Genomic DNA, 21,406 nt, shown 5'->3' with positions numbered 1-21,406 from the left:
TATGAACTCAAGCACCACAGAATGGGATTCTCCATTAATTCTTTGCAGTCTTGTCTTTTAGGTGTTTTTAAGAGAAAGCTGTTACTGAGATCAGACAGTAAAAGTCTGGATCTGCTGAAAATCTGTTCTCCAGGAAACTAATCTGTTTCTCCAGGAAACCAATGGATCACTACAGCAGCCTCTCTCATTCTGTGATGAGGGACGTGGCTTCCGAAGATGTCAAATCTGGGCCAGAGTCAGGCTGAAGGGATGCAAACCTGCTCCTGCCTACCTGGTCCCACCCTCCCTCAGCCCATATTTAGCAATCAGGATCTGTAGGGAAAGTCAGTGGAGCTGACACAACGAAAAACTAACTTGTTACATTAATTAGCTATTTCTTTTCTACAGGGTCAGCAGAATTGCCCAGATTTATCCCATGGCCAGAAAAGCACTGCACCCACTACAGAGGCAGCAGTGAGAGAGCAGCAGAGACCTCCAGGAGCCAGTGGCTGCTCCCTTTGCCAACAGCCTCGTGTCACAGCAGCCCCGGTGTAACACAAAGCCCTCTGTAGTCCCAATGGCACTTGCCAGAGACAAGCACAGATGCCAAACCCCTGATGGGACCTATAAAAACACCAAACTCCAGGTGTCCCTCCCCCAGTGCCCAGGACAGACTGTCAGCACTTCTATACTCCTATAACCACTGCAGCACACTAAAGTTGTTGGTGGATCCATGGGTTTTTCCCTGGAATTAAAGCAGCAATCAACACAGTCATTTTCTCACAGCAGCCTTGTGAAAATTTCTTTCAAAGTGAAAATTTCCACCTGCACTTAACACACCATTTTGGCTTTGCCTCATAATTTGGTTTTTTTCTCCAGATATCTCTTTGGACACATCAGCGCCCAACACTTTGCTGATAAATCAGCACTGGGACTTCTTTCCCTGGTTTCTTCAGGCCTGTTTGTTCCCTGCCTTGTTCACTGGGGCAGGAGATGGAAATGTCCTCACTAGAGCTGGAAAAACAAAAACTACTTAGGGCTCAAGCAGAATGTGATTAACATATGCTTGATAGTTCCCTGTGCCTCTGGTGGTGGAATGCTTGGGAGCTCCCACGATACTGTAAAAGCATAATTATTATTCTTAACATAATCTCATGCTGAGTTTGACATGGTGAGTGGGTGGCAAGTGGCTGTGGAGACCACTGAACTATAATGATTATTTCTTTCATGCTGCATGGATTTTTAATCACCAAAGAATATACAATATCTTGTTAGTCAGCTGCATTCACCACAGACTGTCTGAATTATTCCTGTATACAGCTAATAAAAATGACTGGTAACTGTTAAGTCTGATAAGGTGAGCAGCACATTCTGCAAGGGATGAGCTATGAAGATAATGCTCCACCTCACATAGAGAAATATGGAATATGGGGCCTGTGCAGTGATGGTGAACGCCCCTCAGTCTGCCTTCCTCACAGCACTTTGCCTACAAAGCACTTTCCAGCCATAAACCACTTTTAAGAGAGGAGTTTGCACACTCTGCAAGCAACTATTCCTGAGTACAACCTCATCCCAACTATTCCTGAGCACACCTACTCCCTTACCTGAGGTTTTGCTGCTGCCTTATCTAACTCTCCCTTGCCATTTATTTTTTTCTCTAGCTATAGTGGTCCTGGTGAACAATTTCCTCCCTCATTCTATACAGCTGCTTTGGACTCCTTTGAATATTGTTACCATATCTTCTCCAGTCTTCCCTTATCCAGACTAAACCAAGAATGGCTGTAACTGGATTTACAGGACACTGAAACATCATGAATTTGAAAACCATGAGGTGTCAGCATTTATCTAAGCTATTGGTATGGGATCATTCAAGGGAGAATGCCACACTGCCAACACCTGAAAACTGTGGGTTTTCATTACGATAATTTGAGATTTTTATTATCAAAGTTCACTAAAACCAGAAAGGCAATGAAACTAAAAAACCAAACATTTATATCTGCTATCAGTTTCACAGGATAAGTTCTCTGGCACAAGGGCTGTCTTTTTCAGTAGCTCATGTATTTTGACCCTGTATTTTTGACCAATTTATTTTTCATTCCCAGCAGACATGAAGATGAAGGCAGTACCTCTGTTTCAGAAGTTAACCTGAAGGTATTCACTTGTGCACCACCTACACTGTTAAGGAGATATTTACAACCTGCCAAAGAGTTCACTTCATCAGTTCTGAAGACAAAAGTGATGAGGGAAATACTGTAGGAATGGCTTTGCAGGAAAGTCAAGATCAGGACATATATGCAGGCCATGGGGACCCAGACTGGGATGCTTCCAAAGAGGTTTCTCAAACAATCCCATTTTCCTGGGAGAGGGACTCAAGGACTTCAATCCTGCTTCCATGTTCCAGCATAGTAGAGAAGCACACTGTGCACCCCAAATTAAGGAACACCCAGGAAGCTGAGGACTGCATACACAGAAATAGTGTCATTTAGGTAAAAATGTTTTTATGACCTGTCCGAAAAACGTGAGCTTGCCACGTGGTGCTGCTTTACGATGAGTAGAGGTCAGGCTGAAAAAATCAGTCGGGAAATATTTTCCTCTAAGAACATCCTTTCCCAATGGGAATTAGGGTGGGTTTTCTTCCCCCCACCTCCCCAGGAAGGGAGCAGGCTGGTGTCCATCCCACTGTCCTGGTTCAGGGCAAATTTTGGAGAGAACCCCCAAGGGGCTCCTCTAGGAAAGCAGATTCAATCGGCCCCTCCCCTCAACCGGTCCGGGAGAAAATACCTCCTTGGAGAAAAGTGGGGAAAAACCTGTTTATTAAACAATAAAACCTAAAGAATATTAAACAATAAAACCCCTTGCTGCTCCAAAAGAGATGACAAACCCAGAAAGTCCCCTCTGTGGGCTGCAGCTCAGCTCACTCAGTCTCTGATCAGTCCCTCCAGCAGTGGAAATGCCGCGGCCCAGGCCCGGCCCGGTGGGCCTCAGGTGGAGCTGCCGGTGCTCTGCTGGGTGCTCAGGCCAGAGCAGGTTTGAACAGGGCCAAAGAAAAGGGAAAAAAACACAGTCCAGGGAACTTCTTTGCCTCAGCCAGCTAACACTAACTAAAACAAAGGAGAGCTCTGTCCTGCTGTCTGTCCATCCGCAGACATCGCAGTCCAGGAGCAGCGATGTGGAGGAGCGAGTGCAGAGTCTGAAAACAAACTGCAGCTTCTCCTCTCCCCCTTCACTCTCTGGAACAAGTCTTAAAGGTGCAAAACTTATTATTCAGCATGAACAGAACATGACAACTGGGGATAAAAGCATCAGATAGTCAACCCAGGCCAGCCACTTACTTCGGCCAAGCGGGAGTGCTTGTGCACCACCTCAGCCTTGTTCATCGGCGTCAGCTGCTGCAGCACGCTGCGGCTGTTGGTCAGCGCCCGCGTCAGCCGCGCAAACTTGGTCCAGCCTGCAGGGAAAGAAGGGAACCGTGTCAGAAATCACTTCAGAACTACTCAGGCCTCATCTAGTGTTAGTAAAGCTCCTTTCTGCTCAGCGATATTCAGTCTCAGATCTGAGTGGTTTCTCTAAATTGCCGCACAGGGCAGCTTCAGGCTCTGGGCTTAAAGACCTTGCAAAAGAGGGAAAATACTGCTCCTTCAAGGCAGGACAGGTAAATGTGAAAGGAATCAAAACATTCTTTCTTCTGCCTTCTGGAGACATTGTGTTAGAGGGATGACATCCTGTTTTCAGCCTTCTGGGGACATTCTCTGCTGCTGAAATCTGAAGTTCACGGAAAAGCTGAAGGAAAATCCTTCCTGGCTACAGAAAGGCTCCAGGAGCACTGGAGCAGCCCCAGAAGTCTGATCCTTAAGTCTTTACTGGTTTTTGCCCCAGCTAAGCTTCAGGGACAAAAATAAACTGGAAAAAAATTAAAAAGACTGCACCAGCAGCAGTGCTTCAAACTAAAATAAAAAATATCATTAAGCATTTGAATTCAGATTAAAAACTCGATTTCAAATGGCATTAAGAAATAAATTTAGCTATTATACTAATGATAAACATCTGCTTTAATTGTAGCCTAGGACCCACACAGTGAGCTGCCCCTGAGGAACATTTTCCTGCAGCACCTGGCAAGGAGCAGTTTGTTACTGACAGCAGCACCAGCCCAGGGACATGTCAGCAAGTCATTCCTGCTGGAAAAACACCCCAGTGTTTGTGATGGTATGGATGCATCAGTGGATGGGGCAGATGGGTGCAGCAAAGAAAACACCAGGATTTTCATCAGTGTAGCACCTCAGTATTGAGCAGGACAACTGAAAATCCAAGTATGTTTAGGAAGGAAATAATATTCCCAAGGACATGGAAGGAGATGCTGAACATTTAGTTTAGCCAGGTGTAATGTCATTGTTTTATCAGAGAGTTGTGGATAAATTATCAAACAAGTTACAGACAGGAAAGGGGGTCAGGAGAAGGTTTAGCCTTCATTTAATTTGAATGCTGAGTAGGTGGAAATTAAATGAAAATACACATATCTGAGAAAGGAAACATCGCATTTCTACGTTAGAATCATCACAGAATCACAGAATGGTTTGGGTTGGAAGGGACCTTAAAGATCATCTCATTCCAACCTCCTGCCATGGGCAGGGACACCTTTCACCAGACTAGGTTGCTCCAAGCCCCATCCAACCTGGCCCTGACCACTCCCAGGGATGGGGCACACACAGCTGCTCTGGGCAACCTGTGCCAGTGCTAGGCTTATTTTTAAATGCCTTTTGCTGATAGAAGTCAGGGACTTGGGACGTTAAGGGAAGCCCCGAGGGAGATGAAATAACAAGCAGGGAACAGAAAAGACAGTAAAACTTCAAGAAAAAATGATGTACAAACTTGGCTTTGCCATTTACCACATGCATATCGCATTCACCCAAATGTAAATCCATTGTTCATCATTTAACAATCAGAACAGCTTAAAATATCATGACACACCACCAGCACTGCACAAACATTTGTGTCTGGCTATTTATACATGACCTCAAAAATGCACATAAAAAATTCACTGGAAAAAGGTAAAAATAGAAGCATTTTATTAACTTTTCAAATGTAAACTTTAAATGTGAGCTTTGGATATGTCTCATGATCCTGGAGCTTACAGGGATATTCAATTAGGAATATGCACTTTCTCTATTTAACAAGGTCAAGGCAGACTACACTGATCTGTGAACTATTAATTTCTATTAAAAAATCCTTGTGCTTTTCCTTTTCCTAATTGTCTATAAAACTGCAGGAAAGAGACAACATTAGGACAGAAGTCAGAACTGTTCTTTATTTTTCTAAACCAGCAATTTCAAAGACCAAGTGAGCCTGGTAACAGCATTGTGACAGCTCTGCCCCAGCATTTCTAGTAATTGCTGGAGGCCACATTGCATGCAGGTGATTTATTTTGGGTCATTGCAAACACACAGCAAGAACCAAGGAAAAAGAGCAGCTCTGCTCCAGGAAGGTGTTCACTCACTTCCAGTCCTGGGCAGGTACTCACACATTCATGTACTCAGTCATGGTCCTCTTCCCCTGGAAGAATATTTCCCTGTGGTCCATAAGGACAAACATGGGCCAATCCCCAACCTCTATTTTGTCATCCTGCCTCACAGCTGATCCAAGAGTGATGGAAAAGCGCTCATCAAAAACAAAACCACCGCAGCCAAACTGCTGGGTGCAGCCCAAATCACTCTCATTTGTCACATCCCAGTGTTGTCACTACTCCAGCTCCCGACAGGGACAGGGGGATGTCCAGCAGGGAGAGGTAAAAGCCCTGTATCTAAGGAGGTACAACCCCATGGACAATACATGCTGAAAAGTGCTTTGGCAGAAAATGGTGTGGGGATTCCCAGAGGACTGAGCTGAATGTGTCCATGGTGGAAATTCTTGGCTGAGTGAGACACAGAACTGCCAGCAGGTCCAGGAGGGTGATCCCTCCCATCTCCTCCTCCCTGGCGAGGACAGTTCCTGCACTAAGGAGGATTTGGAGAAGAGAGAGAGGCTGGCAATGACAGGAGATGGCTTCATGTACCCTCTAGAAATCCTCTGTCATGGTGCTTTGCAGGCTGAGAGATCCCTCTCATAAAAATACAGGGTTTAAAATACCTCTTTTATAAAAGCAGAACTGGTAAGAAATCCCTTGCCACTGTACTAGATAAGAAAAGCATCTGTCCTGCATTAACCACAAATGCAGAATTCCTGGGGAAGTTAGGGAAGATGGAGCAATAAGCCACACACCAGACAACAGCAACCCTTTTACTGTAAAAATGAAACAAAATAAAAACTACTTTTTTTTTCAAATCCTTCTTTACCACCACATGAAATCATCAATGTCATGTGAAAAAAAGAAGCCACACATTTTAGTGTTCAAGGTTCCCACTCTGCTCATCTGCTGTGATCTCTTCTTTTCACAGGAGAAACCATTTCATCATGTCTTTTCTCCACCAAGACCAAAGCTTTGCTTTGTGCCAGAGCAGACCTTCTGCAAAACCCTTCCAGCCTCATTTAGGGACTTCACATTTTCACATTTCTTTCAGCCCTGTGAAACCCATGATTCTGGACACTGAAAGCACAGAATACACTAACATGACTTTTTTCTCCAATTTAGCACCAATTCCAGCCTTATTTTACCTGCTCCAATCTACCCATCTGCAATATTGTGAAAAAAAAAGTACCAGATTCTTTTGTTTCCTATTTACAACCCAAGATAATGAAAAACACAGCAACAGCAAGATGCTGGGTTATGAGTGGGAAGGTGAAAATGCACACAGGCTGCCTTGTGTCTGAAATAATCTGCACAGGGTACATTTCTCTCTTTCTTGACCTTGTTGTAGACTAGACAAGTTCAGAATTATATTTAAAACCAATGTGTATGTTTAAATAGACCAGGGAAAATTTGCATAGCTGCCTACTGCTGTCAATGTTTCTTCAAATGATTCTCTCCTTTCTTTTCCTCTTTAGACAGACACTTGAAAAGAATGATAATTTTATCCCAAGTATTAGTGACCGTCTGTCCTCACAGATATTTTCAGTCTGGAAGGAGTAAAAGAGATGCACAAATAGCAGGTGCAAGAGGGGCAAAAACAAAAATGTACTTATGAGAAAATGAAATACTTTTGATGCTCTCTTCAGCTCAGCTGGATTGCATCTTTCTTCCACAGCACTGTTTGAAAAACAGCACCCTGAACTTGCACCACTGCACCCAGATTCATGGGAATAAAAGCATCATCATCAGGTCACACACCAGATCAGGCCAGCAGCTGCTTCTCCTTACAAGCAGGGTGTTCCACACAAAGATGGGGACAACCTCAAATGGAAAATTCTGGAATAGCTCATAAATAAAATTATTGTTTCCCCTGGTTCTCTTTAATTACTTTCTTATCCAGGGACAAAATAAGAAGTATTTGTTCCCCTGCTTTAAGAAAAACCCCTCATATTATGTATTCATTCTCAGGATCCAAAACAATGCTCTCTTAAACAGGAACCTAGCAAAATATTTGCCTGTTTCTATCCATTATTCAAAGTAAAATTATTGCATTCTCAGTAAACTGGGGGTTTAACAGTTACAAGAACAAGACATGAAGAAGGCAAGCATGCTGATGGACATGGGCTAAACTACTCTCTGCCTTGGCCCAGTTTTAGTGCTGCCCTTCCAAGCTGGCAACTTCCTTCTTCCTCCATGCATTTTAGACACAATTAAATGTTTTACATCCACTATTCTCCATGCCTCTTGCCCTAAACAGGACTGCCAATTTGACAGCCCTCTGACTGTGGGTCTAACTGAGATAGGGATGACTTTGTGATGCCCTTCACACAACAGCTGAGCCAGAGCTTTCTCTGAAGAGAAATAAAAACAGGAATACCAAATTAATTTTTTAAAAATGTAATTTTTCTAAACCTTGGATGCTGTGACACTGGTTGAGGCTGTTGATGCTGTGACAGGATGCCTGGAGGAGTGCAGGAGCACAGGGGGGAGGTAGGGAATAGTCAGGTGAAGCAGTCAGAGCACCCAAACACTTCCACAGAGGAGGAAAAGCTTTCCAGAAGGGTCTGAGGAGCTCATTTAGCCACTCAGTGGTTTATGAATGTATAGATTCATACACTACTACAGAAACTTCACAGTGCCTGAGGGGGAAATGGTATTTCAAGGTTAGAGCTCAATCCTTTTTTCCCTCCACCACCACCATAAAGTCCAAACTATCCTACTAATGTGCCGTCCATAAGCTCCTCCTCCAACAACAGCAGTATTATGCCCACACATCTCTGTCCCTGGGATCCCAGATCCATCATTCTGTTTTACACTGGACAGCTGGGATGGGCACAGCTGTGCAGCATCTCTGGGATGGGCACAGCTCTGTGGCAGCTGCTCTGCACAAACCTCCCCTCCACTGCCACACTCGCTGCTTTCTCTGTGTGCAAAATCCTTTCCAGACTCATTTAGACATCTCACATTTTCACATTTCTGCCAGCTGCACCCTTGCACTGCCACAGGGACCTCTTTGTGCCCTTCTGGTCACCAGCCTGCTCCCCAACAACACACCCTGCAGATGGGTCCAGCACACAAACACCCCCAGGCAGCTCCAACACTGCTCCTCATCTCTGCTGCCTTCCCTGGGCAGGGAGAAACATCAGCCAGGTCCAAGATATTGATGCAATGTATGGCAGAGCACAGAAAAAAAACAAAAACAACCAAAAGAGTAAAAGCTGTCCAAAGAAAGTGCAGCAAGGGAGGCTTCCCCAAGCAGAAGTGATGCTGGAATGGATGAGACAGAATCACTGAATCGTTTAGGTTGGAAAAAACATCTGACACTCTTTCCTGAAGGTTATGTGGAGACAAAACCTTGGTATCAGAAGGATTTCCAAGCTCCCAAAACAGAAAATATTTTCAAATATAACTAAATGCAAGTGATAAAACCTTTAGAACCCTCACCATAATTTAATTAGGAGTTGAAAATTTGCAGTCTCTCTGACTGGGTTTGTGTACAGTTCCAAAATGCAGATCTAACCACCCAGCTAGCAGCCACACTGAAAAAAAAATATTTAGTTCATAATCTACATTATGTTATTTTAAAGCTAAATTCATACATCAGAGTTTATGAAGAGTTTAAAATCTCAAGGTGAAATGTTAATGTCCTTTATGGTGCACTTGCTCTGAAAAACCTCAACATGACTAGCTGCCCCTAATAAAGCATTCATGCAGCTCTACTGGGTTGCAATTAACCTTTTTGTCAGGGTTTGTCTGGTCTTAAATAATGATGACTTTTAAATCAGTATAACAGGGAACTATCCCCTACCTTAGATTGCAGGGAATACACTTGGGGTAAAAATTATATTCAGTATAAAAAAACAATTGCAGAGGGCAATTCCAGCAGTGCTTGTGTTGATTCCTGCCTGCAGGAGCACAGGGAACAGATCCCAGCCATGGGAAGATTGTTCTGATGTCATTGTGAAGCACAAAACAGTTATCATGCAGAATGCTTAAATAATACATAATTTCTGACTTACCCACAAGAGCAAAGAGCTAGCACTGCTCAGAGTTAGGAAGTGTGGAATTCAATTGGTAACACAGATCATCCTTTGGCATAAAGAGTTAGCATGTATAAATTCAAACTATTTCTAGACTCTCAAGCAGTAAAATCATGACAATGGCTGGCTGTTTGCTCTTTACTGCAGGCAAAGTATGTCTGAAAGAGTTCACTGTCTCTCTGAAAAATTTGATAATCCCAGTACTGGGTTTTTAGAGACAGAGGGGAATAAACAAGATTTTTGAATAAACAGCTTAATAGTCAAACAATGTTCAGTCATTCCCATGGTGCAGTAAAAATATTTCTGGACTTAGAGTCTATTAAAATGAAATTCAAAATATTGGGATGAATTTCTGGAATTGAAACTCTGTGTGTTCCACTGTCTGAAAATGCACTGTACTCCTGGGATAATTTTTACATCCAACCTCCCTTCTTGCTCAGTGTAGTCTTCCCAGTTACCATCCACCCACTGCAACTGCTGAGGAGCTCAGTATGGATGAAGAACTAATGGGTAATCTTGGGCATATCATTTTACCTCTCTGAGCTTCAGTTTCTCCTCCTTAAAATGAAGATAATGCTAATTACCTAATTTGCAAGCCATTTTGAGATCTACTGATAAGGAGAGCTAAGATTTATATAACTCTAGACTACACTAGGCATACATTTTAAAATTACAAAATATTTTTAAATTTAATTCTCAAATAGCCTTAAATGTACAGTGCCCAACTTCATAAATTTCACTTTTCTGCAAATAAGGCTAAACTTTATACACAAACACAGAGCCACTGGGGAATTAGTTCCCAAAAGTGTAAAAAACCAGGTGAAATTCTGGGGAAGAAGAAGGGGGAAAAAATACTAATTACTGTAAATATCAGTTAACTGGCTTTTACAAGTTGGTCAGATAGCAAAGTGCTCATCACATCATCTCATCTTAGTTCTGCATTTGAATCACTCCAGAGACACTGAGTGGCCAAAGCTTCTTGCACAGCAATCTTCACCAAATTGACCCTTGTGTGACACTCTCAACAAGACAGTGAGACCACACAGTTCAGTAAATTACAGGTTATATGGGTGAAGAATTTATTACTTGGCAAGTATCAAACAATGAGCAGTAGAAAATAATAAAAATTTATTACTGGGATCCTTCTGGACACCAGTAGCCAGGCATCCTATTCAGTGCTTATCTCCAGGGTATCAAAGTCCTTATAAAATGACTGATAGAAGTGTCAAATGACAGGAGGATTAGAGGAATGTTAAACAGCACTGAGGACAGTCAGGATGCTGTGCTTGATGCCTGGGCACGTGCCATTAAAACATGTTTTAAATGGAAAACAGTCACCCAGAGAAAAGCAATGAAAATTGTAACTCCAGCGCAGGAGGGAAAATGTCCCAAGCAAAGAACAGGTCTGAAAATGATCCAAAGGTCTTGGAACATGAGCAATTCAGCATGTAATTGGCTTTGGCAAAAAGTCACCTGCTCCTTGGATACATAACAGTAAGAACTGGGCTTGGAGGCTGAGCAATGAGCAATAATGAGGAATTAGCTGGAAACCCACCCAGACACAATAATTGCTGCAGAAACTCACTGGGGACCTGGGAGGATGAAATCCAGGCCACCACAGCTTCATCCCTACTGCTGCCAATGAGCTGGATTAAAGGGCAGCTAAAATATCCATATATCTGCCATCCCCAGACCTCCAAATTCAGTCTAGACAGAGGTTTAAGGAGCTGAACTCATTTACTTTATCAAATGGAGGCACAGAGATGAGCTGATTATATGTGTAAGTGCCTTAGTGGGACTTTCCTAATACAGTGGGAAAGAAGACATAAGAAGATGCCACTTCAAGAAGCTGAAGCCAGGCTAATTTGACACTTCTTTAATGCCAAAAGCCTAATGGAGAAGCACAAAACACAGCAAGTAATGTAGTGGATGCTCAGCCTCTTCTAAATCAATACTGGATGCCTCCCTGGAGGGGATGGTTTAGTTACACACAAGTTCATGGGTTCAGCAGAGGAGCAACTTAGTGATGTGGAATGCCCTGTGTTACACAGATCAGACTTTTAAACCCCACTACATTTATATTTATTATTTTAGATTTGGCAAATGATGAGTGTTCAGTTTTCTACACACAAAGTGTATCCATCTACAAACAGCTTCTGCTTCAAAGATCAGCTTCCAGTTTAATTCAGTCTCTCGCAGGGCTAGATTTCATTTCAATGGGATTTCATTTTCATTGCACATTAAACTTCCAGAAATTTGCAGACAGTTAATGTGCATTGATGGGTTGCTGATGGAGCACACAAAGGGCTCCAAAGGCTGTATCAGATTCAGAAAAAAAATACTTCATTTCTGTGAAAGAAACTAGACAGCCCTGGATATGGAAATGGAAATTCCCTCTTCTTCATCATGGTGGGTCTCCAGCAGCAGTAAAGCAAAAAAGGATACAGAGGGGGAGGAGGGAGTGGAAATAAGGCCTTGGAGCATCACTCCTGAAAGTGAGGAAGAAAATCTCTCTGTGACTATTTAGCCTGTTAGTGTCTGCAGAAAGTGCTAGCAGTGTTCCACTGAAGACATATCAGGGATGAATAACAGGGATGCTTGTCCTGCAGGAACAGGAAAAAAGCAACCTTGGAAGGTTACTGGCAAGCTGTGCCTATCCCAAATGGATGGTTTAAAATACTACCTAAAATAGTATTTTATCTGAATATTATCTGATTATCTAAATACTAAAAGAGATTCTCTCTCAGCATCATTGCACTGAGTTGTCTGCTTTTGGCACTGAAAACCCTCCTGGTGTCCTGGCAAATGCCCATTCTTGTCACCCCTCCCAAACCAAAGCCCAGGAGTCCCTGGATGCTGCACTCTAGACCCAGGGAAGAAGGGAGAACTGGAGGTGATCTCCTTGCTGCCTGGAAGGGAGGGAAACTGCAGATCACAGCAGAAGGAAGCAGCATGAGAACAAGTGGGTCTCTATTGTGACCCTTGTTATTACAGCCACAGAAAAGAGCAATAAAAACATGTTAAGGATATCCAAATTGTAACCTCCTAAATTACTCTGATGGATTACTGTCAAGTTGATGTACTCAACAGGGTACACTGTGCTTCAGCTAAAGGTAGAAACCTTATTTTCATGCTCTAATCCCTCCACCCACTTCTTCTATTATCACCAGGATGGATACCCCCTCAAGGAAAAAAAAAGGTTCCCATGTGCAACTAGTTATATATGCTTAATAACTTGCACTTATTAAAGATAAAAAAGGATCAGAATTACAGGCTTAGCAAGGATTAGCAAGCCATAAGTGCATATTTCTGCAACTACTACACTTTTTATAGTCCTGTCACACTCTGAGATAGAGTTGTATCATTATATAGAGTTATATAACCATTAAGAGTTATATCACTGGATATAACATTACAAAGCATTACAGCATTGTCCCAGACAGACTTGATTATCAGAGTCTGGCTCTAGCAAGTGAAAAGGGAAAAGAAAAAAAATAAAAAGCAACTTCAGGATCCTGCTGTGCCATTTCCTGATACCACCTGTTAACAGCACACTGTCCTGAGTTGTAGAGAGCTCATTAACACAACTTTGCATCCCGATTCTACATCCCATCATTATTCACTAGAACTTCCCCATCACTGCAGATGTTCCATTCCACAGAGACTCCAGATAACCAGTGAGAATCCCAGCCAATTCCAAACATTCTAAGTTTACATACAGGTTCACTGATGATAACAAAGGGAATAAAACCATTGCACAACCAGGTGAAACTCCACTATTAACCAAAATTGCTGGTTTTTTTTTTTTTTTTTTTTTCCCCTATACTTAAACTTTTTGTTCCATAGACTCTACAGCACTCCTGGCTTCAAATGGTGTTAACATTTTAAGCGGCCCCATTCACCCTTCTAATAGTTAGGGCTCAGAAAAATGGCTTAATTTTTTTCCTGACAAATAAACAGAAGATTATTACCACTGTGTGCCTTTGGAGGAATTGAAAGTCTTCAGATGTTTTTAAAAGGCCATTGGGTAAAGACAGAATAAAAGCTCAGCAAGCTGATAAAAGCATCCAACTGTGACCTGACAATGGTACAAACATTAAAAAAAAAAGATCCTTTGGGTTTTATTCACCTAAAGAAAATACATAATAGGATCTTTCATATGCTTGTAATGGCCTTCCACCTCTGCTGTGCATGGAGACCTGGGGATCTGGCCCTCTGCCACCACAGGTGGGACCTGCTGCTTGCTGCTGAATCCAGATCAGACAAATACTCCCATTAGCAAAGAGGAGCAGGAGAAGGAAAGGAGAGCTCAGACAAGCACAGCACAGCTCCTTAACCAGAAAATAAAGCACTGGTCCAGTGACCACCCAGGGCAGTCATTGTCTCCTGCCTCACCATGAATTCTCACACCTCTTCTTCTTCCACACTGCCCCCATCCACAGCTCATCAGCCACTGGCTCAGGAGCTGGGGCACTGTAAATCCAAACCCAAACCAATGGAGGGGGTTCTCTCTACCCTCCAGAACTCCAAGCTGCCAGTGGCACCTTCACCCAGGAAGCAACACAACAAGCAGGAGGCTGATCCTTCCTTCTTCCTTCCATCATCAGTTTTGCTGCTTCTGCTGGAGTTGCTGGGGGGTTTTGACACTTTTGACTGGTTAGACACTTTTTGAAGTAATTTTCCATTTACAAGGAATGGCTTTACAGCAGGTTTTGGTCACTGTTACATTGCCATACATCACAGGTCTCCCACGCATCACCCAGCAATAACAGATTGGAGCACAAGTAACAGGAAAACAAGTCAGTCCAATCTTCAGTCAACTGCCTGTACCCTCTCAGAAAACAAGGGGTTTGATCTCTGTCACTGTGTTTTATGAGAAGAAGGTGGCTTTTAAATATCTCTTTTCTCAAATCTTGCTTACAGTCCAGTAAGTTTCAACAGCTTTCTGGTCTGCAGCAAATTCACAGCCCACAGGGTGAGCCCAGGAAAAATTTTCATTACTTTTACTCCCTCTGGCAAGCAAAGCTCCCTCCTCCTCCCTTCTTCCTCCTCCTCCTCCTCCTTTCAGCATTAACAGAGCAAGTGGAGAGCACACAGGTAAGCAGAGACACACCATCTGTCACAGGGTCCCAGACCTCTCTGACTCCCTCTGCTCGCACAGGGCTTGTCCCCGTGAAGTCAGCTGCATTTTCTGCATTCAACAAACACATTTTTAAACCCACATCAGGAAAAAAAACACAATCCCACCTCACCCTGGCAATGTGCTTTGTAGTAAGACAGCTGTTTCAGTTCTCTGTCCTGTTTTTTAAACACAACAAGCTGCTTGACTCTTTTGGACAGATCTGCATCCAGAGCACCACTCTCTGTCCCCCAAACCTGCTGTTTCCTGGCAAGGTCTCCAAAAGATGCCAACCCCACTGCAAGCAGGTCTGGCCAACCCCACCAGGTATTTCTAGGAGTGGGGACACACAGACACTCTGCAGCGTAGATATAACCAATGGCATGATTTAAATACCTCACTCACAGGAGCATGATATACTGAAGCTTCACAACAAAGCAACACACCTTTGAACGTTTTGGTATGGAGAGATTATTGCATAATGGCATCAATATTTTATTCCTGCTGAATTTTTTATCTCAAATTTACTGCTCCCATAAGTAACACACAGTAACTCATCTGCACCACAGTTACTTATGTATTATGTATTGCATGGTCCTGGCAGAATTTCTTAAGAAATATCCTTCTTTTAAAAAGGAAAAAAAAAAAAAATAGCCCTTTCAATGGCAAATCCCAGCACTCAGCAGCAGCATTTTATTGAAACCCTTTCCCACAAGACTTTAAAAATTCTCTGCCAAATTTTAACGTGGATGTTTACCAATCTGGTAATTCAAAAAGAAAGTGGCCTGGAAGCTTCTAAGCACATTGTAATGTTATCTGCAGAGACAATGAATTATGTATCTCTCACAGCACCATGTCTGACACAAAACCACCATGATCCAGTGCCCTGGGATCCCAGAGACCCACACAGCTGAGACACACAGGGTGATACAACAGTGCTGTTTTCCCACCCCTGTAGTAAAGTGCTGCAAATATTTGAATATGTTTTCCTTATATCAAAGATGCAAAAGACAAGCTTTAATTTATACAGAAGCAGAAGAAAAATTGGGTCAGTGGTTTATGAGGATGAGGTTTGTTGGAGGCACAGATCAATGCTCTTCAATGCTCTAACCAAAGCAGATTCTTAAGGCTCCAATTCTGTGCTTTAAAGAAATGTGGGAAATGTGGCTGCACTGCCTCTGCAATGTCCTGGCTGAGTTTTGGGGGTTTTAGGGTATGACTTTGACAGGAGTAAGGGCTCTTTAGACACAAAGCCAAACCTCTTTGGCTGCTGAGGGCAATATTTTGTGATGTTCATCATTAATTTTAACTAATGGTGCTCTCCAGTGCAGAGCAGCAGCACACAAGTCATGCATTTCACTGCTACTGCTCTTCCCCATAGGAACATCTATGCCTGTTCTGGATGCCACATGGGTTCTGCTCCTCCTCAGCCACAAGATGGGGAGGGGAAGAGCTCAGCCCCTGGAGCACATCCCTGCCTCCCCAGGGAAGGAGTCTGATTCCCCCAGGCTGAGAATCCAAAGGAGGCAACATTTATCATTTCTGCATCTGAGAGCCACCTCCATTATGTTTTCTCTGTCCTGCTGCAGTCCAGCACTTCTCAGTGCAACTCAGTCCTGTGGAAAGTGGGGCAGAGCTGGAAAAAGGGGGGTTTGGGAGCTAGCTCCCTGTGAGCTACATCTTGGATCCCCCAGAAAGCACCAAATAGGGAACCTTACAAGAGGATTCTTGCAAAGACTGCTTTTTTCCTTGATGAGCTCACACTATGTATTACATACACTGCAGCAAGGAGCCAGTCCCCTGCCTACAGATACCTATAAAGGCCTTTTAATTAACTGACATTTACCCTAAAAAACTCTGATTCTTTCCAGGCAGAAGAATTCCACATTATGGAGCTGAAAGTGAAATAAAGAACGTTTACAGGTTGCTAGCTAAATTGTAGAGGCAATAAAGTTTATGATGGCTGAGAAGGTATTCCTATATCAGGATCTTATAATTTTATGGATAATACTCTCTAGACAAAAAAAGCCCTGTCATATTTAGTGTTAGCTCGGAGGGGAGTCTTTCATTTTAAGTCTGCCTTTATAAACTGACTTTTCAGTTATCCAAACACTTGCAATAAGTGCTATCTAGATATTAAGAAGCTGTTTGCATTCAAATGACACCAACTTTATCCTAAAGAAGATGGCTTAGAGCACACCAGCTCCAAGTGAGATATCAAACCTTCTTCAAGCATGAAGGGAAAAACATAGTAAAGAATTAATCATTAGCAGGCAACTTCCAAGAGACGTGGATAATGTCCTTCCTTATGCAAGCATGCATTGTTTCACCCAAAGCAATACACATGTAAACCTGACACAAGACACATGTTTTGTAACTAAAGCAGAGGACGATGCTGTCAGATCCTCTGTACCTTTCCCCACAAATTTCTCCTGCAAGGCTTCAGGTCTGGCCAGGAGCTGTTCAGTGACAAGAGCATTCCAACAAAATCCTGCCCTGCAGCTGATAAGTAACAAGCACAATGCCCACTGCCAGGCAGTCATCACTCCTCAGCAGTAATAAATGACTCAAGCAGTCTGTTTCACACTTCACCTCCAAGAGGGAGAATGGGAAGAAATATCAGCATCTCATCACAAGGAGCTGGAATTATTTTTTTCCTGAAAAGATGACACCTGTCCCAAAACAGAAAGATCTCCCAAAACAGCACAGCATTCAAACAACTCAAACCTGTGTAATTTTTAGAAAGTGCCTGCTGTAGTGATGAAGGAGTGAATTACAAAGAAAAATGAAGGCTAGTGACTCTAGAAAAACATTGGTAGGGAATTTCCACTCATGGTGACTTATCCTTTTTTTTTTTAAATAATTTAGGAGACTGGCATTGAAACTCTGACAGGTCACAAAACATTTCCTCAGTTCAAGACACAGACATGACATGTCCCTGGGACAGGTCTGAGCTCAAGCATTTACTTCTATTCTTCACAAACCACAATAATATATTTCATGTTTACCTTTTGTTGAATCATCTTCGATTGGTTGCTTGAATAAAGTGATATCCTTAAAAGTGCACAAGAACAAAACCACTTTTTCATGTTCATTTCTTATAGGTGCAATTTGCATGTAGAACCAAACTGGGGTTCCTGGAGCAGAGAAAAAATTGACATTGGAATGTGGAGTAGCACAAACTACCCCCAACCCATAACATTTACACACTATTAACACACACATGTAGTTTAGCTGTGTATCTCAATATTTCTGCATCTTCCAGAGTTTTTCTTTTTATTTCCTCCAAGGAAAACAACATACTCCCATTTTTACAGCTTCATTAATCTAACAAGACGATAAACTGAGACAGAAGGCTTTATAAAAATTTATTCTGAAATAAAATACATTGTTCTTCCCCTCTTGCTCCTGTTTTTTTCCCAGCATGTTGCACAAACTTAGGTCTGAAATGTAGAAAGGTGAGGAAAAAACAGGTGAATGGCATCTTTGATTCCCTCTTTACATAATACAGAGGGAAACCTATCAAATCCAAAAATGATGGAATATACTGTGAAGTGCTCCAAATTTTATATTACTACATTATTTAAGAGGACCTGAGTTGGACTCTCAATGTCCTATCAGAACAAATCAGATTTGATTTCTTTTTTTGTGTTTCAGGTCACACCTCCACCTCCTCACTGCCCTGCCCTGTGCAGCATTCTCCCAGCACAGTTATTTCTACTTAACTTCTGAAATGAAACCAAGTGTTTTTCAAATCCTACCACCCACCAAATAAACAGCCAAAAAGAGCCCTTGGTTTTGGAGTGGTCAGCTTGGCCTTTGGTAAATCTCCCCTGTTTGCAGAGGGCTCCTGCAGGTGCTCAGGGGCTGAAGCGTCCAGGCTGACACACAGGTGGCAGTCCCCTACCCACATGCAGGTGTGCTCCACAAGGGGTGAAATCCTAGAACACTGGAGCAATGTTTTTAGAAGCACCCAGCTCCCCTGCAGGGCTGGGAATGTCAGATGTTCTTCATCCAGCAGAGCTCCGTGTCCCTCCATCCCAAACGAGCACCTACGCTCGCTGCACCGTAAATGCCTTCACAGCCAGATCATTACCTCTGGGATTTGATGTGCTTTCAGCCAGTTGACAGAATGGCTTTTCTCCTGAGCTGCCTGAGAGCTGACACATTGACACGAGCCTCTTGCCCACTGTTATCCCACATGGGCACTGCTGCCCCCCCCAAATCTCCTCTGATGCACCAGGTCTGGGAGCTGTGCCAGGAGCTGCAGCACAGGTCCCAGAGGGCAGAGAAAACCATTTGGGCTAGGATTACTGTGGGGAAGGTTAAAATCCACAAGGGTTTATTGAAATTCAACCCAGATTAAACCAGTAACTCACTACCAGTAAACTGGAGAAGTGGGAGAGATGTGGGACTGCTTTTGTGATAATTCCAAAGCTATTATGCTGATTACTTGATTATCTTAATTCCCAGTTGCTAACCCAAGACAAAAGACTTTTTATAACTACTAAAACAGAGTGCTGCAGCTTTCTGGAGAAGTAATTTGCACTTATACCTGGGAATCCACTGGTACCCTTTGAGATGAAAGCAAGCAGGCAAAACACCCTGCACTAGGGTGCTGACAAAAATCAAAGACAGAGGCAAGGTGGCTACTGCTGTAAAAGCAGAAAAATGAGAAGAAGCAGGTAAAGAGGTTTCCTGAGTATTACCATATAGATATTCACATATAGAGATATAGAGAGAGGCATGCATATGCATATATATATATATATATATGTATGTATGTATATGTATGTATATGCAGGCATGCCTAATGTGGTTGGTGAATAGTTGTGTGGGCAGAGGTAAGGACTATATAATAAGGGAATGCAGCAAAGCAGAAGAGAGTTGTAGCAAGCTTTCAAGTCTTGAAGCTGGAAGCTACAAGCTGGGTTAGAACACCAAGGGGAGTGTTGAAGGCAGCAGTCAAACAGATGCTGCCAGAGAACATCAGCCCTTAAAGATCATCTCTAACACAGCAGAGAAGGATGGGAAAACAACCTGAAAACCTCAAAATCTCCCTCTGCCAGAAGCAAAAGGGAATGAGTAAAGGAAAAAAAAAAAAACAACCAAACAAAAAAAAGCCAATAACAACAACAAAAAAAACCATATTGTGCCACATTATCAAAAATTCATAGCACACCTGGACCTACAGTTTAAAAATGTGGGTGGGAGGGTGCTCTGAAGGCACTGCAAGCCTCATGTAGGTGATAAACACAAGCCTTTCCACACCTACACTCTGCAGAAGTATCTTCATACCAACAGACAACTAATCTTTATTTCCTTCTCTGCTCCAATTTTCAGCCTGGAGGATAAGCAGGCAGTGTCTTCCTAAGGACCATCTTTCACAAGGGTCAGAGAATGAGAAATGGAAGGAAACCCTGAGCACACCAGCTGCTGAGCTGGAGCCCAGAGTGAGCCTGTTAGCATGAGTGAGGGGTTGAGGCTCTGGGCTTTGGGTGATGGAGAAGAAAGCTGACAACAGATGTTATGGATGGGAAGTGACTCAAGCCCAGAGAGGAATACTGAGTAATTTTCCATAAAGTCCTTCTGTATCCTGCATAATTTATGGAAAGTGTAGGCTTGGGCAAAGGTGAAGATTTTATTAAGGCAACTGCAGCTCAATAAATCTCTGCAGCATCATCAAGCTCCAGCAGACAATCCACAAGCCAAAGCAAAAAGCATCTGCCTTGTTACAGGAAAGTCACCAAGAGAAGACTTTTCTCTTTTTATACATAAATAAAGTAGGAAGGAATAAAATTCAGGCCTATTCTAGAGCAAGAGCTAAGATCAGCATTTACTAAGAGAAGCCAGGGTTGGAGAGAGCACAAGGTCTCTGGGAACCAGTTTGGAAATCACATGGACACAGGCATGGCAGTGCTGGGCACCACCACTGGCAAAGACACCCAACATGAGATTGTCCCAGGAGATTCCTCTGATGGGAGGGGGCATCCAGGTGACCTGGAATGCACAGAAAACAGGAAGAGAAGCAGAAGATCTGTGGAACAGACACATCCATATGCTTGGGAACCAAAAAGAGGTCATTTGGAGGGCTCTCCTGGGCACCTGCAGGAACAGCTGGACTTCAGAGATGCTCTGGCTTCTCTCTTTAATTAATGTGTTGTCTAAAATGCCTTGATGCAGGCAGAACTGGAGAACTCTACAGGCATTTCCTGCTATTTTAGTGCCCACACAGGAAGATTGAGTCTAAAAAGGGAAAACAGAGATACAGCATAAGAGGAGGCGTCCAGGATGCTCCCTTCAATGTCATGAAAGGTTTAGGTGAGTTTGCAGTGAAATGGGGCAGGCAGGCACAGGGAGCTCTTTCCTGAGGCACAGCATTCCCTTCCCTCAGCCACAGCATGCAGGGAAAAGCTCTGGCAATCCCATGTCAGCATCAAAACCCACCCAGGAGAAGCATGGCCTCAGATCCTGGGCTCCAGGCAGGGGAACCAGGGGGAAAGATCCCCAGCCCCACAGCACCTGCACCCTGTAGTGAGAGCCAGACTGAGGAGAACATCTCCATCAGGACTGCTCCTGGCCACCAAGCCAGTCACCTGGACCAGTTCTGTGCAGATAGAGGAACCAGCTTTTCTAGAGCACCTTAATCTGAGTTTTGGCTTTCTATCTTGGAAGATGGTCTGTGCTAGTGGAGGAGGCTGCTCATTTCCACTGACAACAGCAGGAATCACAACCACCAGCTCAGCAGATCTGTCCAGCATGCACAAG

At 43.2% G+C, this 21,406-nt stretch overlaps 1 protein-coding gene across 1 annotated transcript in view; it reads right to left on the bottom strand.

The window, feature by feature from the left end:
- KCNH5 (potassium voltage-gated channel subfamily H member 5) overlaps positions 1-21,406 on the bottom strand; it is a 149,774-nt gene that overhangs the window by 107,168 nt on the left and 21,200 nt on the right. Inside the window, exons 4-5 of the mRNA XM_050975248.1 lie at positions 17,647-17,775; positions 3,312-3,427 (exon numbers count right to left, since the gene is read on the bottom strand). Coding sequence (XP_050831205.1) covers positions 3,312-3,427; positions 17,647-17,775 — 245 coding nt within the window. The remainder of the gene's footprint in view (positions 1-3,311; positions 3,428-17,646; positions 17,776-21,406) is intronic.

Source organism: Serinus canaria, chromosome 5 (genome assembly GCF_022539315.1).
Source record: "Serinus canaria isolate serCan28SL12 chromosome 5, serCan2020, whole genome shotgun sequence".
Lineage (NCBI taxonomy): Eukaryota > Metazoa > Chordata > Aves > Passeriformes > Fringillidae > Serinus > Serinus canaria.
This window is presented reverse-complemented; position numbering and strand designations above follow the sequence as displayed.